Below are 19,605 nucleotides of genomic sequence, written 5' to 3' on the forward strand. Positions count from 1 at the left end.
CGGTGCACCGGCCGAGCCCCTCCCGAGCAGGCCGCCGGTCTGCCTGTTGCCGCAGACGCAGGCGCCCCGCCAGAGGCCCCACAGGCCGAGGAGAGCGTCACGTGACCCCTCGCCTCTGACGGGACAATACCGCGCGTCGCCGAGGTCCCCACCGCACGCATGCGCAGAGGGAGCGCTCGCTCGCTCCTTCCCGACCGCCCCTGGCCCCGCCCCTTCCCTCCCTCCTCCTCCTCCGGTCGGGACGGCGGCCGCGGCAAGATGACGGCCGCGGCGGCGGCGGCGGCCGGGGGGTCTCGGCGCGGAGGCGGCTGGTCCTTGGCTGCGCGGCCGCCCGGCCCACCGGAAGGGCTGTGACTAGGCGGGGAGGGGCGAGGTGAGCTCGAGGGAGGGAGGGAGGGAGGGAGGGGGGTCCTCCGGGCGGGGCTGCCGGGGCCCCTGCGCCGTCCGCGCCCCTCCCGGGCGGCTGAGGCGGGGCGGCTGCTCCCCCGCGGCCCGCTTCGGGGAGGCCGGCAGCGGCAGGGCCCTTTTGTCCCGGGGCGGCGGGGCTGCTTACTGGGAAGCGCGGGGCGGAGGGGCCCGAGGGGCGCGCCCTGCCTGCCCTCCCCTCCCGGGGGCGAGGCGTGTTGCTCTGCCCGCGGGGACGGAGCAGGACACGGCGGGGCGGGGGAGGGAGAGTGGGGAGGGCTGGATGGGGCCTCTGCTGCGTCTTTCACGGGCTCCACGGTGCCCGCCCGCCCGCCCGCCCTGCAAGGTGTGCCCAGCCAGGGAGAGACTGGCCAAAGGTGCGGCGGGGGAGCGGTCGCGGGGGGGGGGGGTGATTCCTATGTATGTTTTTAAACCTGTTCCATTGAATTATACTTTTATGCCAGTGTTGTAAATAGTATCATAACATTATCTGTGGTGAGTAGACATCTATTTTGGGCAAGAAAATTTTGTAAATATTATGGATTTTTTCTTATTATAGGCTGAAGGTCTAGCAAAAGCAACCGTAACCTCGGGAGTTTGTGCTGCTTTGGAAGAGTTCACTGTAGCATAGAGAACTGGCACAAATTGGGATAACATTTGCACACCTCCAGTTGCAAGCGTACTTCCGTGAAGCAAATGACTCTTCTAAATAAGCATGGCCATAGTGGAGTGTGGGAACCTGCTTCGCCTCAACACCCTCACTACAGTGGGCAGGTTCAGCAGGAAACTGGGGTTGGAAGTCAGCAACCACCATCGTTGCATTTCCCTGACCTGAACTAGCGACTGGGCTGGCTTCTCACTACGTGCACGAAGGGGGGATGGCCTTTTGCGGGTGCTTTGGCGGAGGGCTTGACCCCCTGGCCCATGCCTGCCTTCTGTTCTCTGTCGCTGTCTCCTTGTTATTCTCCTCCCAGCTCACGCCTTAGTGTCCTTTCAGCTGCTGAAGGAGTTCACTGTAGGGAAGTTGACAGTCTTTTGGTTATCAGGCTGTGTGTTTCTTGGCAAGCAGCCGACAGGAATGGACTCCGCAGTATCTCTGCTGCAAGCAGATGAAGAAACGGAACCACCAAAGCAGAGCAAAATGAACCTGTGCCTGCTTGATGGCAACTCTGGCCCTGGAGTAATCCATCGGCTTCCTGAGCACCAGTGGTGTTTTCTTGAAATTCATTTTGCATCTGTTTATGGTCTGGATGAGACTTGTTCTGTTAGGCAGACACCAGTAGAGTCATGATGGGGACTGTGAGCCTGGTGGTTGTTGAATGCATGGTTTGTGGGCAGAGGAGGATTCAAGCATGCTCCCACTCATGCTCTTGGACTAGCTTCATGTTCCACTCCAGAGTGCCGCTGTGTTGGAGGGCTGTGATGCAGCTGCAGGGCATCCTCCCCTCCCACTGAAGTTCTCCAAAGGAAGTTCCTGGGCATTGGGGCTGGCGGGCTGTGATGTTGGGTGGTTGGCTACCTTTTAAGGCGGGGCTTTGTGCTCAGAGCCTGGCAGTTGGGGCCAGGCTGCCAGTGTGAATGTGATCCTGCCCTTGTCTGCAGTGAGTTCAAAATGGGCCTGACTGTACACCTGACGGCAAGTAACAACCATAGGGCTGGCCATTTCTCTGTTGAGTCGGACCCGAGAGACATTCTTGTTTGGGAAGCAGAGAAATGGGGAGGGCCTGTGTGGGCTGCTCTGGTGCTCGAGGGACAGCTGGCAGAGCCAATGATGGATTGACCCTCTTCTGGTTGCTCGGTACGCCTAAATGTCTTGGTTGCCCCTTTTGCTCCCCTCCAGTGTTCAGACAAAGAACCTTCCAAGAGACAGCTTGCTAAGTTGGCCCCTAATACTGGTTTCCTTGGATGAGCTGAACCCCTTCTCCACCAGCGGAGTTTTCAAAGCCATGCCCAGATGGATGTCAATGCTTGACAAACCTGGGGCCTGTTCCACAGAACCTCCAAGCTGCCGACTTTGACGGGGCCTGTCAGTATGTCCAAGTAGAAGGAATCCAGCCCTGCAGGGGCCTAAGGCATTTCTCCTCAGGCTATGAATGTCGGAGCATGCTTTTGCCCCTCTACAGGGCCAGCACCAAACCCTCTTGGCACAGCCTCTGGCTGCCCCAGAGTGTCCGATGTCAGCTTCATCATTGCCCTTATATTCAAGACAAAGAGTAAGATGCCAGGGCATGATGTGCGCTCCCTTCGGGAGAAGGGCCTGGGAATCCTGGAGTCACTTCCCTTGTGCAGCTGCCCCGTTGAATGCCAAAAACATTGCCGAGCCCTTGCAGGCAGGCAGGGGATCTGAGCTCCCTCGGTTTGATCCTTTGCTTCAGCTAAAAAAGATGTTTTCTGCTTGGCTAAAAATCCTTGTTCTGGTGAGTGGGGGGGGGGGGAGAGGAGGGATTTCGTATCCATGTTGGTCCAGGACTGGACTCCCTGTGACATAGGCCTGCTCTAACTTGAGGGAGCTGTAAAACTCTCCCCCTGCCCCCAGGTATACGAAGGTCTGAGGAAAAAATCAGTGAGGGGTGTTTTCCCCCAGGCTTTTTGCAGTTTTCTGGTAGGGCAATTGGGACATTTGAGAAAACACTGAAAAGCTGTGAAATATTTTCTCTTTTCAAAGACTCAGGATTTATTCACCATGTGTAGTAATAATAATGTTGACCGTGACAGTTAGCTGAGCTATTGTTGGCAGATGCCCTCTATGTAGGAAGAGTGAGGTCTGTGATAATCCATATGCTGGGGTCTGCGTGACTGCGTGACCACGGTGCTGCTGTGTCAGGTGGGCAAGCAGGGGTGCGGTTTCAGCTGCTCCTTCTTCCACAGCAGTGGGCTGTGCCTGTTGCCCAGCGGATCCGCACAGTAAAAATCCTGCTGTCTTGAGCTGTTCCTAATTGCCTCTTGTTCCCTTTTGCTTGGGCTTCTACTAGAGATATGAAAATGTTGGAAGTTTTGAAGCCATGGGAAAGTCCCTGGGTTTGCAGGAGTGGGGGAGTCCAAACTAAACTTATTTTACTGATTTAACAACATGGCACGGGAATGCTTTGATTGTGTCTTCCTACATGGCAGTGGATTGGCCTGGATGACCCTTGAGGTGTCTTCCAACTCTATGATTCGGCATATCTATGGAATATAAAAGGAGAAATGTGTTGGTTTTCTAGAGGAAAAATTGCAGATGGACCTGATATTTGAAAAGGAGCTGCACACTGCTGATCCCGTGCTACCCAAGCACACACGGGTCTTTAATTTTTGCAGCCTGCCTCACAGGTACATGTATTTCTCCGAGCCCGTCACATTCCCAGCTGATGCCCCTTTTGTTTTTTTTCAGTGACCCTTTGGAATGGATTGGAGTGAATGACTGTGACTTGGTCAAGGCAACTTGGCAAGCGTCACATCTGAGCAAAGGTTAGAACCCGGGTCTCACTAGTTCAGGTGCAACACGGCCAGCAGGGTGTCAACAGCAGCCACCTCTAGCACCAAACCTCAGGGTAAGTCTTTTGTGTATACGAGGGCTACACGCTCCATCTCCAGAGACTCTCTTCTTAGTTGGGGTCTGGACTGAAGGGCCCAATGGTCTGCTGAGGTTTCAGAGGCAGGAAAGAGAAGCCAACCAGGTGGTTATGTAGCAGGCAAGGCGAGGCAAGTGGTGGGCTTCTTTCCTGCCTCAAAACAACTCTGGAGGCTGTGGGGGCTTTCTCCAAGTCAGTTGGTGGGAGTGTCCAGTGCCCAGAGGCCAGAGCAACTAACCTCTCATGAAAGGTTATGGTGGGAGTTCTCCTCCCCACCCCAACCCTAGCTGGGCTTTTTACTGATTGCAGGAATGAGTTTTAGCCTGGAGAAAGAAAGGTGTTCGGTACCATGTTTCTTTGGGTGCAAAGACTTCTTGAAGTGGAGCACAACTTCCCTTCATTCCCCCTCCTGCAGCAGCCTGAAATGCCCCCTGAAGTCCTGCTCCTGGGGGAAAGGGCGGGAGGGTTTGCAGGAGCAGGGCATCGTGGGAGACTTTCCTTGCGCCCACAGAAATGCTGTGCTGGCTCACACTCCAAGAAAGCTAATGTTTTTTTGAACTTATTTAGTGAAAAAATTACATCACATACAGTTGTATAAACAACGTTAAGCAGTTGCTGGCCGAACGAGAGATTTAATTTAGCTTTCCTGTCCGAAGACGAGTTCAGGGTGGCTTACAGTACAAAATACAATACAAAAAAATACATCTTTCGTAAAGCCAATGACAAGCCCATCAATAAATACCCCCACCGCCACCTTAATATTACAGTTCAAATATGACCGTGCTGTTTCATCAACACAGGGAGGGGGACCTAAAACAACAATAAGAAAACAAACTAAATCCCATAAATGAACAAATAGAGACAGACAGAGAATACAGAGGGTTAGGAGAGGGTAAGGGGGTCAGCAATCAAGGAACCACTGCTGCCTTAGCCTTCGGCCTGGTGGAATATCTCATCCCTACAGGTCCTGTTGAATTGAGCTGAATCCTTCAGAGCTCAGTTGACAGAGGGCCAGAAATGAAAAGTCTCTGGCTCTAGTTGGGGGCAGCCGGATACTTCTAGGGCCAGGGATCACCAGCAGAGCACTTCTGGTGGAGTGTATTGATCTCTGGTGGTTGTATTGAGAGAGATGATCCCACAGGTATGACGGCCCTAGGCCATTTAGGGATTTAAGGGTTAGCACCAAAATCTTGAACTTCATCTGGCATTCAACTGGTAGCCAGTACAGCTGTTGAAGTACAGGCTGAATATGAGATCTTAAAGGTGTTCCTGAAAGAACCCTCATGGCCGCATTCTGGACCAGCTGAAGTTTCCGGAACAATCTCAAAGGTAGCTCAAATGTATAGAAGGAGTTTCAGTAGTCCAGTCTGGAGGTGACTGTAGGATGGATCATAGCAGCTAGGTCAAGGCAAGACAGATGGGGTACCATTTGCTTAGCCTGGGGAAGACGGCAAGATACCACCCCAGCTGTCTTTGTGACCTGGGCCTCCAGAGGAGCGTCAAAAGTCACACCCAGGTTTCTTGCGGTAGGTGTGGGTATCAATTCCACCTCATCAAAATTTGGCAGCTGGCATCCTAACCTTAAACCTCCCTGGCCCAGCCACAGTACCTCCATCTTTGGTGGATTTAGTTTCAGCCAACTGTGCTTCAACCGTCCCACCATGGCCTCCAGGCAACAGGCTAGCTCATTTGGTATGGAATCCAGTTGGGTTTCCATCAGCAGATATAGCTGGGTGTCATTTGTATATTGATGATAGCCAAGCCCGAAACTTTGGACTAACTGGGCGAGGAGTTGCCCGTAGCTGTTAAATACATGATCTGATGGATCATACACACTCCTCGTCATCGGAGGCCCAGTGAAGGCTTTGGGTTGGGGTGTCAGACGGCAAACTGATGTTTTCTGCATGAGGCCGCTGGAGCTGTGCAGGGTCGTGGTTCACCAGTTGCTGCATTTGATGGCAAATCCAAGCTCTCTGAGCCCAGGGGACGTGGTCCATTAGAGGTCTTTGGGATGCCCAGATTGCTTGCTGTTCACCATTCCATTTCACAAGAGGGTGGCCACGTTGCAGCTGGGTGCTATTTTCAAGGGGGGGAAACCTTGTGGAGAACTGTCAAAGACCAGAGCATCCTCCCGTTTCCTCAGGCCCCTTTTGGGGGAAATGGAGTCACATCAGCAAAGGGCAGTGTTGTCCAGTGATTGTGCCTTTCTATCATCTGCTAAGTGTGACATGTGGCTCCCCCCCCCCCCCCAGCGGCACGGTGGAATGCCATGGCTCACTCCTTCGAGAGCGAGGATGACAGCTTCATGGCCGTGGACTCGGAGGAAGCTGTGGCCACGGAGGAGAGCACGGAGCAGGAGGCCAGGGGGCAGCACATCCGGTCCATGCTGGAGTTGCCGGAAGAGGTGCTGGAGTACATCTTGTCCTTCCTCTCGCCCTATCAGGAGCACAAAACTGCAGCACTCGTTTGCAAGCAGTGGTATCGGCTGATCAAAGGTACTGGTGCCACCGTCGGTTAACTCTGGCGTGGGGAGCCCCATGGAAAAGCCCCAGCAGGCCCTCCGGCTCCGTGCCAGTCGGGCTGGGCAGGACAGGGACCTCCGCATTGCGGGATTCGCTCCCTTCTGAATGCAGAGAGAGACGCCTTCTGCCCACTCGGTGCCAGGGCTCCACGTGCTGCCTGCCCCTTCCTGTGCCAGCAGAATCAGAAGGCTCGCACATGGAAGGGTTTCAAGGGGGCACGGCAGGCGGAGCGGCTGGGGCTGGGGCGTGTAAATAGTCACAGAAAGAGCAAGAACTGCCAAATCTAAGCCCCCCCCCCCCATGGAAGGAGCGGTCAGGATCGTGGCCAAAAGAAGACTCCTGCCCCAAGGACTGCGGCATTGCCAGTGGGCATCCTCCCTCTGCACCTGGGCTACAGAGAGAGGACCTCTCTCCAGAACTGCCGGCAGCTGCTGCCTCTGGTTTGCCAGAAGGCAGCTTCAGAGGAGAGGTCCCCAGAGTGCAGAGGGGAGGCAGCACACACTCCCTGCCCTGGAGCCAGCTGTGTGCTGTCGCAGCCACTTGGCACCCAGGAGGGCCCCAGTTCTGTGCCCACAGCCTCTCCGGTTTGGAAAAGCACTGGGTAGGAGGTGAGGTGAAAGACCTCCACCTGGCCCTGGGTGAGCCACTGCCTGTCAGAGGAGCAGGTGAGACTCCTGGGTTGACTCCTGAGGGAAGGGGGGGGGGGGGCGCCTGTAGTCAGAAGTTGTGCTGTGAAGTCCATTCACCCTTCCCCACTGGGAGGAGGAGGAGGCTGGACATTGAGTCCAAAGGGGCAGTAGCCGTCTGCTGAGGCTTGAAGTGACAGGGGCCACGGAAGGGACTCCCAACTTGGCCCCAGCCAGCCCGCCTGCCATGCGTGGAGGGTGCCCCAGCTTCCTCTGGCTTGCTGTGTCCTGCAGGTGTGGCCCACCAGTGTTACCACGGCTTCATCAAGGCAGTCCAAGAAGGCAACATTCAGTGGGAGAGTCGCACGTACCCATACCCTGGCACACCCATCACTCAGCGCTTTTCACACAGTGAGTTTCCTGATTGGGGGAGGGGATGTGGGCAAATTCACTCTGCCCACCCGGCTCATTTGCACAAGAGCCGTGGCTGGTCAAGAGTGGCAGGCCAAACACTTGCCCACCTCTGTCCAGTGTCAGCAACCCCTGCCAGAGTGGCAGGCCCTGCCACGGCACTTCATGGGGGAGCTGCTCGCAGGTCTCAGTCTAGAGCCGTTGCCAGCCATGTCCAGACAGCAGAGGCACTCCTCAGGGCGCTGTGGTCAGGCCTTCTCCAGACAGCTGGCTTGCTGGCTGCTCTTGAAGACCTTGGCAGCTGTGAGGGCTTTCTTCGCGGCCTTTGCCCTTCTGCTGGGACCTCGATCTCCTCTCTCCCCTGCCCTGTAGCAGTTTGAGGTGCTCAGCTTGTGTCTGCCCCTGAGGAATCTGAGCCAGGAGTATCAAAGAGGGTCTTTGCTGCTCTCCTGTGGCAAATAAGAGGATCCTGCAGGCAAGCGGCCAGGGAGCGTTCCCCAGGTGGACCCCTGACGGCGGGGTGGGCAGGCAGTGTCACGTGGCACCCTTGCAAAACAGACTGGCTGTGTTCAGGGCTGTGCAGATTGTCCTCTGCCCCTGCGGGGCCTCTCTGAGGAGAGGGGTGGGATTTGTGTTTTCACGGAGTGGCAGCCTCCCTTGGAAAGGCTCGAAGCACCTGCAGTGGTCCCAGCATGCATGGGGATAGCCATCACACCCTAACACATCTTCTGCGTGCGCCCGCAGGGTGTTCCTAAACTCCAGCCCCTCATGTACAAGACAGTGGTCCTCAGTGCAGGGGCCCGTCAAGCCAGGGGACGCAGCCTTTCTCTGCAGCTGGCTTTTGGCCTGCCTACCTGGCAGCCATCTGCCGGAGATGCCCTTGCTTCCGCCCCTTCGGCAGGGGAAGGAGGTGCTAGCGGGCCCGTGCTTCTGTCTGCTCTTCTGCAGGTGCGTGCTACTATGACGCCAACCAGTCCATGTACGTCTTTGGGGGCTGCACCCAGAGCAGCTGCAATGCTGCTTTCAATGACCTGTGGAGGCTGGACCTGAACAGCAAGGAGTGGATCCGCCCACTGGCCTCAGGTCAGGCGAACTGGGTGGCAGCACCAGCGGGTTGTGGGGGGTGGGGGTGGGGACGGCTCTCAGGTTTACACAAAGCCAGCCCCTGCAGGACCAGGATTGATCTGCCAGCTGGGAGTTGCATATGAGCCAAAGTGAGCTGAGGGATGGGGGGGGCCCCTCCATTTGTGTCCCAGAGCACTTCGGTCCCTCGGCGCTGGGAGCAAAGAGGGGAGGGCACCCCTGAAGGCGACTGGATCCCCAGACGGACACCTCCCCCACCACTCCAGAGGCAAAGCATTTAGTCAAGCGGCCTGCTGCTGTTGCTGCCTGTTGTTCTTTCTCTGGCTCCCCCCCCCCCCGAGGCTTTGGGAGCAGGGAGATCAGTTGTGGAGACCCCCCCCCCCCCGGCATGCTTCTGTGGCCCATTTACTTGGCTTGCCGAGCTTCCGCAGAGGGTGGGGGGCAGGGAATAGACGCAGCCCCTGCCCTTCTCTCAGCCAGAGCCCCGTGTTGGAAAATAGCTCAGTTGGGTGGGGGGCTGGGGGAAGGTTGAGTATCCTCCTTTTACCCAGATGAGAATCGTGAGTCGCCTGCCCCCACCTCGCAAACTGGCATGTGTGCTCACCTGTAGCCGATGGGAGTGCAGATGTTTGGGGTGGGGGGAGGGGAACGCCTGACTCTGGTCCTGATCTTCTGACCTGGGGGGCGGGGAATGCGGTGCGGAGGGTGCGATGCCTGCCCCTGGCTGAGTGGGGCTCCGCCTACCTCTCCTCCTCCCCCTGCAGGCTCCTACCCCTCACCTAAGGCTGGGGCCACTCTGGTGGTGTACAAGGACTTGCTGGTGCTCTTTGGGGGCTGGACGCGGCCCAGCCCGTACCCCCTGCACCAACCGGAGAGGTTCTTTGATGAAATCCACACATATTCACCTTCCAAAAACTGGTGAGAGGTGGTGTGGGTGGGGCCCGAGGTGGAAGCCAGCTCCATCTCACCTGGCGGGGAGAATTCTTGTGTCTGTTTTCTCGTTTCTTCCCCAGGTGGAACTGTGTTGTGACAACTCACGGTCCCCCTCCCATGGCTGGCCACTCCTCCTGTGTGATAAAGGACAAAATGATTGTCTTTGGGGGTTCTCTGGGGTCTCGGCAAATGTAAGTCTTCCCCTGCTGTGGCCTGGGCCACTCAGCTGAAGCCCATGGTGTTATTGGGCCATGCAAGCAACAGATGGCTTTTCCAGGGCCCCCACTGAAAGAAGCGCTGCCCTGCCACCTCAAAGAGGGTGGGGCAAGGCTGTGGGGAGAGAGGGCCGGATGGGCGGCACCGGCCATCAGAAGCAGCCTTGTGTGTCCAGGCTGCCAGAAGCGGGGTGGTCACAGGGAAGGGAACGTCCAGCGAGAGCAGCGGGCACATGGTGGGAGGCAACGGCTGCAGCGTGACTGGGCCTTGCTTGCTGCGGGAGGGCAGGGGTGTTATTGGCAGTGGTGGCAGCTGCTTTTTCCTCATAGGAGCAACGAACTCTGGGTGCTGGATCTGGAGCAGTGGGCCTGGTCCAAGCCAACCGTCTCCGGCCCCAGCCCTCACCCCCGTGGAGGCCAGTCCCAGGTACAGCACACACACGCACACGCACAAGCTTTGCCCTTGAAGTGCACCGGGTTTGGTCCCTGGTCACTCTGGGAAAGGAATGTGTGGCTGCCAGCCTAGAGTTTCGGGGGCGGGGGGGGCGCAGTGTGCTGATTCTGGCTAAGGCATCTGCCCCACCAGCGCCTGCACAGAAAGAGAACCGGAAGAAACCAGAGGCAGACCTGCCGGCCAGCTCAGACGGGACCCGGGGGCGCAGCCTCCCTGCTCCATGAGCCCAAGGTCAACCACGTCAGCAGCCTCCAGGGTCCAGAGTGCGGGTCCAGCCCGAGCTGAGGGGGCTTGTCCAGGGGAGGGGTGGAGGTCTAGAGGCACAGTCCATCACCATGGGTGGCAGGAGGCCTTCCACATGTCTTGCAGTTGCCTGGCTGCTGAAGAGAGGCGGCCTGATCCTGGCCCAGAGGCCCCTTTGGCTTTGGGCTCTTCAGCTGGGGAAAGAAACAGGGCTAGGGGGTGGGGAATAAGAGACATTCCGCCAGGGGGAGGGGGAGGGCAGATGCAACAGAGGCCAGTAACTCCGCCCCTTCAAATGACCAGGTCATTGCTAGGGCCCCGGAAGGACTGTGGCCTCATTTTCCTGCTTCATCCAGTGCCCTTTCTTTTTCTTTCTGTCTTTCTTTCTGTTGAAATGTTGTTAGTGCTTGGAGCAGTTATAAAAAGAAAAGAAAAAATCACAAACTTTTATTTAAAAATGGGGGAAAAGGTTTGGAGGCCGGGGCTGGATGGTTGGGAAAGAGCAGACTAAGACTGCATCCCTCAGAGACACGGAGGCCCTGTGGCCGGGCCGGGGATGGCTGGCTGGCTGGCTGAGGGTTTCCAGGTGCCAAGATTTGAAGATGCAGCACTACAAACACCGGCATCTGTTAAAAGCCTTATCCGCGGAGGCCCGAGTCACAAATACCGCAAGGATGGCCTTTTACCACCGGGTAGTTGGCCTCTTACCTTTCCCGCCCCACCTGGCCACAGTGATCCATGCGACGGTCACCTCCCGGCTACACTACTGTAACTCTCTCTATGCGGGCCTGCCCCTGAGACTGACTCAGAAACTGCTGGTGCTCCAGAATGCAGCAGCGAGAGACAGCACAGAGCACCTTTGTGCTCTGGCAGCTGTACTGGTTGCTGGTGGGATTCTGAATCAGGTTCGAGGTTTTAGTTTCAACCTTCAAGGCCTTGAGCAGTCTAGAACCCTCGTATCTCTGGAACCACATCACTCCATATGGCCCTTGGAGGATGCTCTGGCCTTCTGTTAAAAACCTTCTGGTATTCTCTGGCCCAGGGACATGCGATCGGCCTCAACCAGAGCCAGGGATTTCTCTACCCCAGCTCCATCCTGGTGGAACTCTGTTGGCTGGCGCTGGGGCCTTGCGGGACCTTGAGTGGTCCCAGAGGGCCTCCAAGACAGAGATGTTCCACCAGGCCTTTGCTTGAGGCAGCTCATAAATCCGGACTCCATCCACACGGCTTGCAGCACCCCTGCTCCTTAGCTTCGCCCGCGCTTGCACCATTCTTGAGTGGGGGTTTGTGTTCTGAGGTGAGAGGGGGCTTTTTCCATAGGTCTGTGATATTGACTGCCATGGTTTTTTTTAAAGGGTGAAGAAGTTAGCTGTAGGAATTATTATAATGGATTGTTTTTAAACATGTGGACGCTGCCTTGAGCCCGGCTGCTGACCGGGGAGGGCAGGATATGAACTTCATAAAATAAAAAAGGAGGACTTCCAATTCCATCTGCATTGAGTGTGCCTTCCTTTTCTTCAGATTGTCATAGATGATGAAACAATTCTGGTCCTGGGGGGCTGCGGTGGTCCCAATGCGGTGAGTAGGTTCCCAGAAGTGTATCCTATCCGTGGCCCTCTGGCGTTCCTGTTTCAGCTGCGTTCTGGTCGAGGTTGCTTTGTCTGTTCTTTATGTTGGAAGCTTTCTGCCAGGTGCCCATAAACCTTGGCAGGACCTGGGACTCTCAGTGGGCCTCTTGTGGCCAGTCAGGTTCCTGAAGGGCACGGTGAGGTGGGGGGGAGAGGGGAAGGCATTGCGGTGTGATTGTAGCAACCCCCCCCCCCTCCAAGCCAGGATTCTGTGTCATCCCTGAACAGGAATTGATGCCTGGTGCAATTTCTTGAGCTTTCTTGCCCTTCTGCACAGCCAGGAGTTCTCTGGTGGCTTCCCAACCAGCCCTTCTTGCTTTCCTCATGTGCTTTCTGCCCTGCTGACCTTTGCTCCTTGGCAGGTTCTGAGCAGGGTTATAATCATGGTTTTTAAAATAACCAGGCTGACGGAGCAAAGTGCTAGAGCTTGCTTGCTGGAGGTTTGCTGGAGTCTTTTCCTTTTGGGGTTGGAATGAATATTCTTCCCAGGAAGTTCCCCACTTGAAACTTTTTGTAGAGCCTTGGAGGACTTGTGAGATACAGTGATGCATTACTGTGTGTAACCAACACAGGCTTGTTTCTAAAAATGTATGTTGTAAATTCCTTGCGCCTACAGCTCTGCCTTCTCCGGATCCAGAAACAAAAGCAGCCTGCTGCCTGTGGGTGACACTGAAGGCCCGGAGACGGGGCGGGGGGCTCGGGCCAAGGCTGCGGCTTTCTGCTTTCCGACACACACACACACACAAGCCCTTTGTTCTACAGGTCCATGTGCCAGACACGCGACTTGCTTTTTTAAAAAAAACCAGCCCCCTCTTCCCACACTAATCTCTCTGGCATTTCTGCAGCTGTTCAAAGATGCCTGGTTGCTGCACTTGAGCTGTGAGCCCTGGACTTGGCAGCCCCTGAAGGTGGAGAATGAAGATCAAGGGGCCCCTGAGCTCTGGTGCCACCCTGCTTGCAGGGTAAGTAAGAGGCAGGCAGGAAGGTCGCAGCACACACACAGCGGGGCTCTCCGTTCCTCTCTTGTTCTTCACCAAGCCGTGTGAGGGGCAGAGGCTCCTCGCTTTGAGTCCTCATGGCGAGTCAGGGTGGGAGTTTCTGCAACAGGCTGTCCTGTGGTTGTCAGTCACACTGGGCTATTCTGGTTCCAGTGGCAATTTGTGGGAAGCATCTCCCCTTGCCCAAGCCTGTAGGGCAGCCCCAGCTAGAGACTTGCTGAGGCGGCCCAGCGAAGAAAGTACATAGTCTGAAGAAAGCTGCTCTGATCTCTCTGCTGGTCTCTGTTCCCTTCCAGGTGGGCCAGTGTGTGGTGGTCTTCAGCCAGGCACCCAGTGGGAGAGCCCCCCTGAGCCCCAGCTTGAACTCCCGTCCCTCCCCCATCAGTGCCACACCGCCTGCCCTGGCTCCTGAGACACGGGAATACCGTTCCCACTCTCCAGTTCGAACCACAGACGAGGTACCTTGTGTGAATGGCCGCTGGGGAACCCTGAGGCCGCGGGTGCATCGGCAGACCCCTTCGGGTTCCCGGGAAGGGAGTCTCTCGCCTGCCCGAGAGGACAGTTCACCCGTGCTGAATGGCAGCGAGTTCTTATCGCCTGGAACCTCATTGGACAGTCCAGTCCAAGTGGCGTCGCCCAGCACACCTGCCGCCACCGAAGGGCATGACCTCAAGATTGGCGTTTCTGCAGCACCGAGGCGGGGCTCCCTCCCTGACCAGAAAGACTTGAGGTTGGCAGACTTGAACTGGGAACCCAGATTGCCTTCCGTTCCTTCTCAGCTGGACGGCACAGAGAGCAGGACGGTTGGAAGCAGCGTCAGGAACCCCCCCGAACAAACCAACGGTGTTCACACCCCGCCTCATGGCGCCAACTCCTTGGCGGGGGCTGTCTCTCCAGGCACTCTGCGGCGAAGCTTGGAGGCAGTCAAAGCCCTTTCCTCCAAAACGCCACCTGCTTTGGCAGTTCTGAGCCCCCCCTCAGCAGGCTCTCCAGCGTCCCCTGGGGGCCAGAGCTCAGGCCCTGCGGAGGCAGCACCCACCCCTCGCCCCAGCTCGGCCCAAGGGGATGGGCACTCTTTGCCACCCATAGCTCGTCGGCTGGGCCATCATCCCCCTCAGTCGCTGAACGTCGGCAAGCCCTTGTATCAGAGCTTGAACTGCAAGCCCATGCAGATGTATGTGCTGGACGTCAAGGACAGCAAGGCGGAAGGCCGTGTCCAGTGGAGAGTGTTCCACGGCAGCTGCGTGGTCGGGCCGCCCGAGACCAGCCTGCACACGGTGGTGCAAGGCCGGGGGGAGCTGATCATTTTTGGGGGCCTCATGGACAAGAAGCAGAACGTCAAGTACTATCCCAAAACCAACGCCTTGTACTTTGTGCGAGCAAAAAGATAATGCGGCCAGGAGTGCTCTCTTCCTGACAGACAGACAGAGACCGCCGCCCCCTCCTGGGCACACTGTCAGGCAGGCTGTGAATTGGGGACTCCTCCCATCAATAAAAGAATCTAAGCAAACGCCCGGTGCTTCCCTCCCAACCGAATGAGCTCCCTCCTCGCAGAGAGGTTAAGCAAGGGGGGTGGGGGTGGGGAAGCAGGCAAGACACGGCTGGGGCTATGCAGACAAAGAGCACCTTTTTCCCCCGCAGGGAGAACGTGGGGGTGGGCAAGGGTGTGGGGGGTCTGGTGGGGGTCTGCAGCTGGCCCAGGGTGTAGTTGTGCACTTTTCAGCCATGCTTTCCTTGCTTGTAATGTTTTCCAGAAGAAAGACAGTCAAGGGCTACATCCCCCCCCCCAAAAAAAACACCTGGCCTTGGCCTTGCTTGTTTCCTTCATCTGGCAAGGAGAGGAAATACCCACCCCACTCCAATGGCTTCAACGGGGATGACGGCCTCTGGCATCCACCGTGACCCTTGCAGACCGGCAGGGTGTGCTCATGTGCTGTCTGCTGCTAGCAATGCTCTGGTGCAGCTTTGCTCACAATTCCCCCCCCCCCCACACACACACACACCCCGATTTGTGTTTACAGTTTTAGACAATCCTTGCCCGGAGCCTGTTTCCTTATTCTAGAAACCGGAGGGGGGGGGGATTGTTAATAAAAATCACTGGCTGCAATTTCATAACTGCTGTGGAGCTGCCCCCAGGGCCTGGCAAGTCAACTTCCTTGGGTCTGCAGAAGCTTGGCGAGGCGCTAGCACCAGTATGGGGGTGGTGGAGGGATGGGGGGCTACTTCACTTAAGCGGTGACCGGAGGGGGGGGACCACTGTCTGTAGTCGACCAAAGGCTGCTGGTCACTTATTCTCACACACACACACGTGCGGCTTCTCTTCCAAATGCCTGCAACGGCCCCCTCGGCGAGCAGGTTGCACGTCCTGCTGCACCGAGACGGAGGAGGCCACCCCCCGCCCGGGACTTCTCGCCCTCCTGACCTAGGGATGGACTTGGACACCGCCCCCACTGCCGGGGAGGAGGGCTTTTAAGCCACGTGACGGCGGGAAGGGCAGGAGGGGGGCAGCGACCGTTCTGCGGAAAGGCCTGGCCCCAGCGTGGCTGCGTTCTGCACGTGCTCAGAGGCCGTTCCCATGCACGTGCTCCGCTCATGCTGCCGCTCGTGGTCTCTGCACACGCGGCGCTGGGAGAGCGACAAGGGACGGGCGCGTTGATGACGCGATGACGGCGGTCGAAGGAAGGGCGGAAGGAGCGCACGCGAAAGGGGCAGAGCGCAGGTGGCGAGGGGACGTCTGGATGTCCTGACGCGTGAGACGTCCGTGTACGAGGGGGGCGCCGAGGCCCCTCCCTCCCTCCCTCCGCCCGGGCGTCTGTGGACCCCCTTGCCACGGGGCCGTCCCGAGGGAGCCACGGCGCGCGTCCCCGGGGGGCTCCGTCGACGCGCGCGGCCATGCTGGTGCCCCACGGCTGCGTGGTGGACCCGGACTGGCACAAGAGCCCGGAGGCCGAGCGGTACTTGGGCGCGGCCCTGCGGCGGAACCAGCGCGGGCCCTGGGGTGAGTGAGAGAGAGAGAGAGCCGGAGGGGAGGGGATGGGAGGGGGCGCTCCTACTCCCCGCCCCCCCCCCCGCCCCCACGCGAAGCCTGGCCCTCCTGCGGCTTTGAAGGCGGGGGAGGGGCCCGGTGCCGAGCCGGTGGCCGGGCCGGGCCCTGGGAAGCCTGCTTGCCCGGAGCCTCATGCACCGCTGCCAGGAGAGAGGAGAGAAGGGCAGGCTGGAAGGACGGCTGGACTCGGCAGGAGGCGGGTTGCCCTGTCCGGGTGGCAGCATTCGCTCGCCATGGAGACGCACTCTGTGTGCACTCAGAGGCACGCTCCAGTTCTAAATGTGGAATTCCACTTGAGTCCCCAAAGATCTAACATGACTCTCTGTTGTTTCTCAGGGCTGCTCGAGAGGCCGGTGCTCTCTCCACAAGAAGCGGCCGATGTCGTCAGCTATAAGGTCTTTGTGTCAGGTCGAAGTGCTGTGGGCAAGACAGCCTTGGTGGCCTCTCTGGGCGGCCTGCAGGTGCCCTCAGCACACCACGAAACAACAGGTGTGGGGGGCCTGGGAGGGGGCATTCCGCAGTGGGAGGGGCCTTAGTTCCCCAGGTGGACTGAGATCCTGAGAAGAGGACACAAGAGGATGCTTGCAGTGCTGGGGAGGTCTGAACAGCACCCCCCTCCCATGCCCCCACCCCGCTTCCTTTGCCCAAGGGAGCTGGCCTGGAGTGGCTCTGGGGAAGGTCTTGGCAGACCAGCCAAGGAGAGTCTCTCCTGAATCCTGGTGGGGCATATTTTTGTTTTAGGCTTTCAAAAGGCATAAGAGGTAAAAGATCATATTCCAGTGGGTTGAACTGTGCATAGATTTATTTTTCACAGTTGTGCTCAACTGGGCACCCTGTGAAGTTCAAAAAGTACATCCTCAAGTATCAACCAAAGGCACGGCAATGCAGTGCCATTCTGCATTGTGTTCTGTATCTCATGGCAGCCGCAGAATCACTGCAGTTTGTTGATTGTTATCATGTTTTCAAGCACGGTTTTGTGGTGCTGACCGGTGTCCAGTTCCTGTGAAGTGGTTGGTTATGTTGCAGGGATCCAGACGACGAGTGTCTATTGGCCAGCCAAGCTGCGTGAGAGCGGCAGGCCCCTTTTCTTCAAGTTCACCTTCTGGGACTGCGGAGGGTCCGTGGTGAAGAAGTTTGATCACATCCTGCCGGTAAGCGAGGGTGCAGTGGGCCTGCTGGGGCCAGGCAGAGGCTCCCAGCTGCACAGGGAGGAGACCGGAGTGAGGGGCCTGTCCCACGAGGGACCCGTTTTGCCTTCCAACTCCCAGGCTTGCATCGAAAAAGTGGACGGCTTCCTCCTCCTGTTCTCCTTCACGGACCGTGCCTCTTTTGATGACTTGCCAAGCCAGATCTCTCGTGTGGCTGAGGGAGCCAAGAATGCTGTCAGAATAGTCATTGGCACTAAATATCCTTTAACACTGGGGGCAGGGGGGAAGAGTTGTTCTACCCATGCTCACCGGCACTATGCTCTTACATTTTTAGATGAGGGAGGTACTTCTGACATGCTCAGAGTCACTTTGGCATTAAGTGCCTTGATTCCTGTAGAGGTGGAAGCCCTCTTGACCAGCTGAGACGGCCATGGCTGCCTGTAGGTATCCATCTAGAAAGGCGCTGTTCCAGCTGGTCTGGCCCCAAAGTCTGGGGCAGCAGAAAACCCCACTCTGTGCTCTTAGTCCCCTCCCAGGTTGGGGCTGCCATGATTCAGACAAGGAAGGGCTGGAGCCCAGCCCTGAAGCATCTCGTTGGCATGCGAAGGGTCCCAGGCACGATCCTGCATCACATCTCCAGTTAAAAGGATCAGGTCTCAGAGGATGAGAAAGACCTCTTTCTCTCCCTCCCTGGAGTGGGGGGGGGGTCTGACTTGGCCGAAGGCAGCTCCGTGTGTTTATGTGGCTAGAAATTATTCTCCTTAGCTCCTCTTTCCAGGTTTGACCAATTTGCACACACTGACGTCACAGAGCACGACGTGGCTGCGTTCCATCGCAGTTGGGGCCTGCCGGTATTGCGGGCAAAGAGCATCAACGCCCCAGGCAGCCATGCTGGACTGTCGAACGTGGCCCACCTCCTAAATGGGCTGGCTGAGCACCTCTGGCGGCAGGACCAGCAGGCAGCGGGCCTTCTCCCCCCAAGCGCTAGCCCCAAAGACTCTGCTGCCGGAGCAGGCGGAACAGCCCACCATGCCTAGAATAGCCATTGGGAAGTTCTGATGGGCTTGCCTGAGCCTGGGAAGGGTTGCCATGGTGACCTCCATCAAGTGCGCTCACCTGACACCAGACTGGAGAGACAGGTTTCCATGCTCTCTGTGGTACATCGGGCATCACCCGTAGGCTGGGATTGAACAGAGCAAGTCCCACCTTGGTCTCGGCCTGATGTCAGGGCCTGATGACTGGGACTCCTTTTCAAGAGGTCACGCTTGGGAGGAGGTGTTCTCCCACTGCCCCCTCCCATCCCCCGGACAGGGAGCCAAGGGCCAGCCTCCTGCCATCGTGCTGGAAAGGGGATGTGATGCTTTCCATCGAGATGTGTGTATGGAGGGTTGGGGGGTGTTTGACCATACCTGTAAATGTTATGCCCCTACTCAGAAAGAATATATTGCAGAAGGATGTGTGTTCTCGAACCCCATTAATTGCACCTTTATTGTTGGACTAGTCTGTGGCTGGCAGGCCTCTGTTCTGGCTGGGACACCCCCCCCCCCCAGCAGGCGGGGGCTACAAGAGCGTCATTCCTGATTGGGGAAGCCTCACAGGAGGACAGCTGCTTCCTGCCTACTGAGTGCACCGTGGGGTTGGAGAGGGGCTCACAAGCTGCAGCTTTTGCAGAGTTGGTTTCAACCCCCCAGCCGAGACAATTGCCCGGGAGAGAGAGGAGGCAGACTGGCCCCATTCCAAGAAGAAGAGTTGGGTTTTATATGCTGCTTTCTCTACCTTCAGGAGTCTCAAAGCTGTTTACAATCACCAACTGCTCCTCTTCCCACGGGAGGGGGGGGGGGGGCTGCAAGAATCCCAAGAGGACTGTGACTGTCCCATGTGAAGGAGCAGGGAATCAAACCCAGTTCTCTTGATCAGAATCTGCTGCTTTTAACCACGACACCAGGCTGCTCTGAGAAATCACCGAAGCTCACACGTCTGGTTTTTTTTCAGAGCAGTTATCAACAAGATGGGACATCTAGTAAGTAATATGACAGGCTTAGGAATCAGGAAATCTGAGACAAAGAACACGTGTTAACATGACATGATAAATGCTGCAGAAACTACACTGTAGTTTGATAATCCTTAGTCCTTTATTATTGAATGGTTCCATTATAATACAATAAAGACCTTCTGAATAATTCAGTTCGCAATGTGTCAGTGCTGCGAGAGTCTTCCTGACCCCATTGGGCAGCAGACTATTCCACCTGGTGTGTGTGTGTGGGGGGGGGGGGCAATAACAGAGAACGCCATATGCTCACGGGCAGCTACCAATCTTGCACATTGGCAGGGTGGCACCGGTG

General features: G+C 57.2%; 2 protein-coding genes across 3 annotated transcripts; both read left to right on the forward strand.

Annotated features, from left to right (window-relative positions):
- Window positions 1–194: 194 nt before the first annotated feature.
- On the forward strand, window positions 195–14,579 carry FBXO42 (F-box protein 42). The gene is made up of 11 exons (XM_048518691.1): window positions 195–373; window positions 3,776–3,935; window positions 6,209–6,451; window positions 7,399–7,515; window positions 8,464–8,598; window positions 9,363–9,516; window positions 9,612–9,722; window positions 10,077–10,173; window positions 11,965–12,021; window positions 12,917–13,033; window positions 13,366–14,579. The coding sequence occupies exons 3-11, from the start codon at window positions 6,226–6,228 to the stop codon at window positions 14,458–14,460; spliced, it is 2,109 nt and encodes a 702-aa protein (XP_048374648.1). The 5' UTR covers window positions 195–373; window positions 3,776–3,935; window positions 6,209–6,225; the 3' UTR covers window positions 14,461–14,579.
- A 965-nt stretch (window positions 14,580–15,544) lies between these two features.
- CPLANE2 (ciliogenesis and planar polarity effector complex subunit 2) lies at window positions 15,545–19,444 on the forward strand. 2 transcript variants are annotated; one of them, XM_048519558.1, is made up of 5 exons: window positions 15,548–16,067; window positions 16,452–16,604; window positions 17,142–17,266; window positions 17,384–17,520; window positions 18,042–19,444. In XM_048519558.1, the coding sequence occupies exons 1-5, from the start codon at window positions 15,962–15,964 to the stop codon at window positions 18,298–18,300; spliced, it is 780 nt and encodes a 259-aa protein (XP_048375515.1). In that variant the 5' UTR covers window positions 15,548–15,961; the 3' UTR covers window positions 18,301–19,444. The 2 variants fall into 2 exon arrangements, with proteins under 2 accessions (XP_048375514.1, XP_048375515.1); XM_048519557.1 differs by having other exon boundaries at window positions 15,545–16,067; window positions 17,142–17,520.
- Window positions 19,445–19,605: the final 161 nt, after the last annotated feature.

The sequence above is a fragment of the Sphaerodactylus townsendi genome, linkage group LG16 (genome assembly GCF_021028975.2).
Source record: "Sphaerodactylus townsendi isolate TG3544 linkage group LG16, MPM_Stown_v2.3, whole genome shotgun sequence".
Classification (NCBI taxonomy): Eukaryota; Metazoa; Chordata; class Lepidosauria; order Squamata; family Sphaerodactylidae; genus Sphaerodactylus; species Sphaerodactylus townsendi.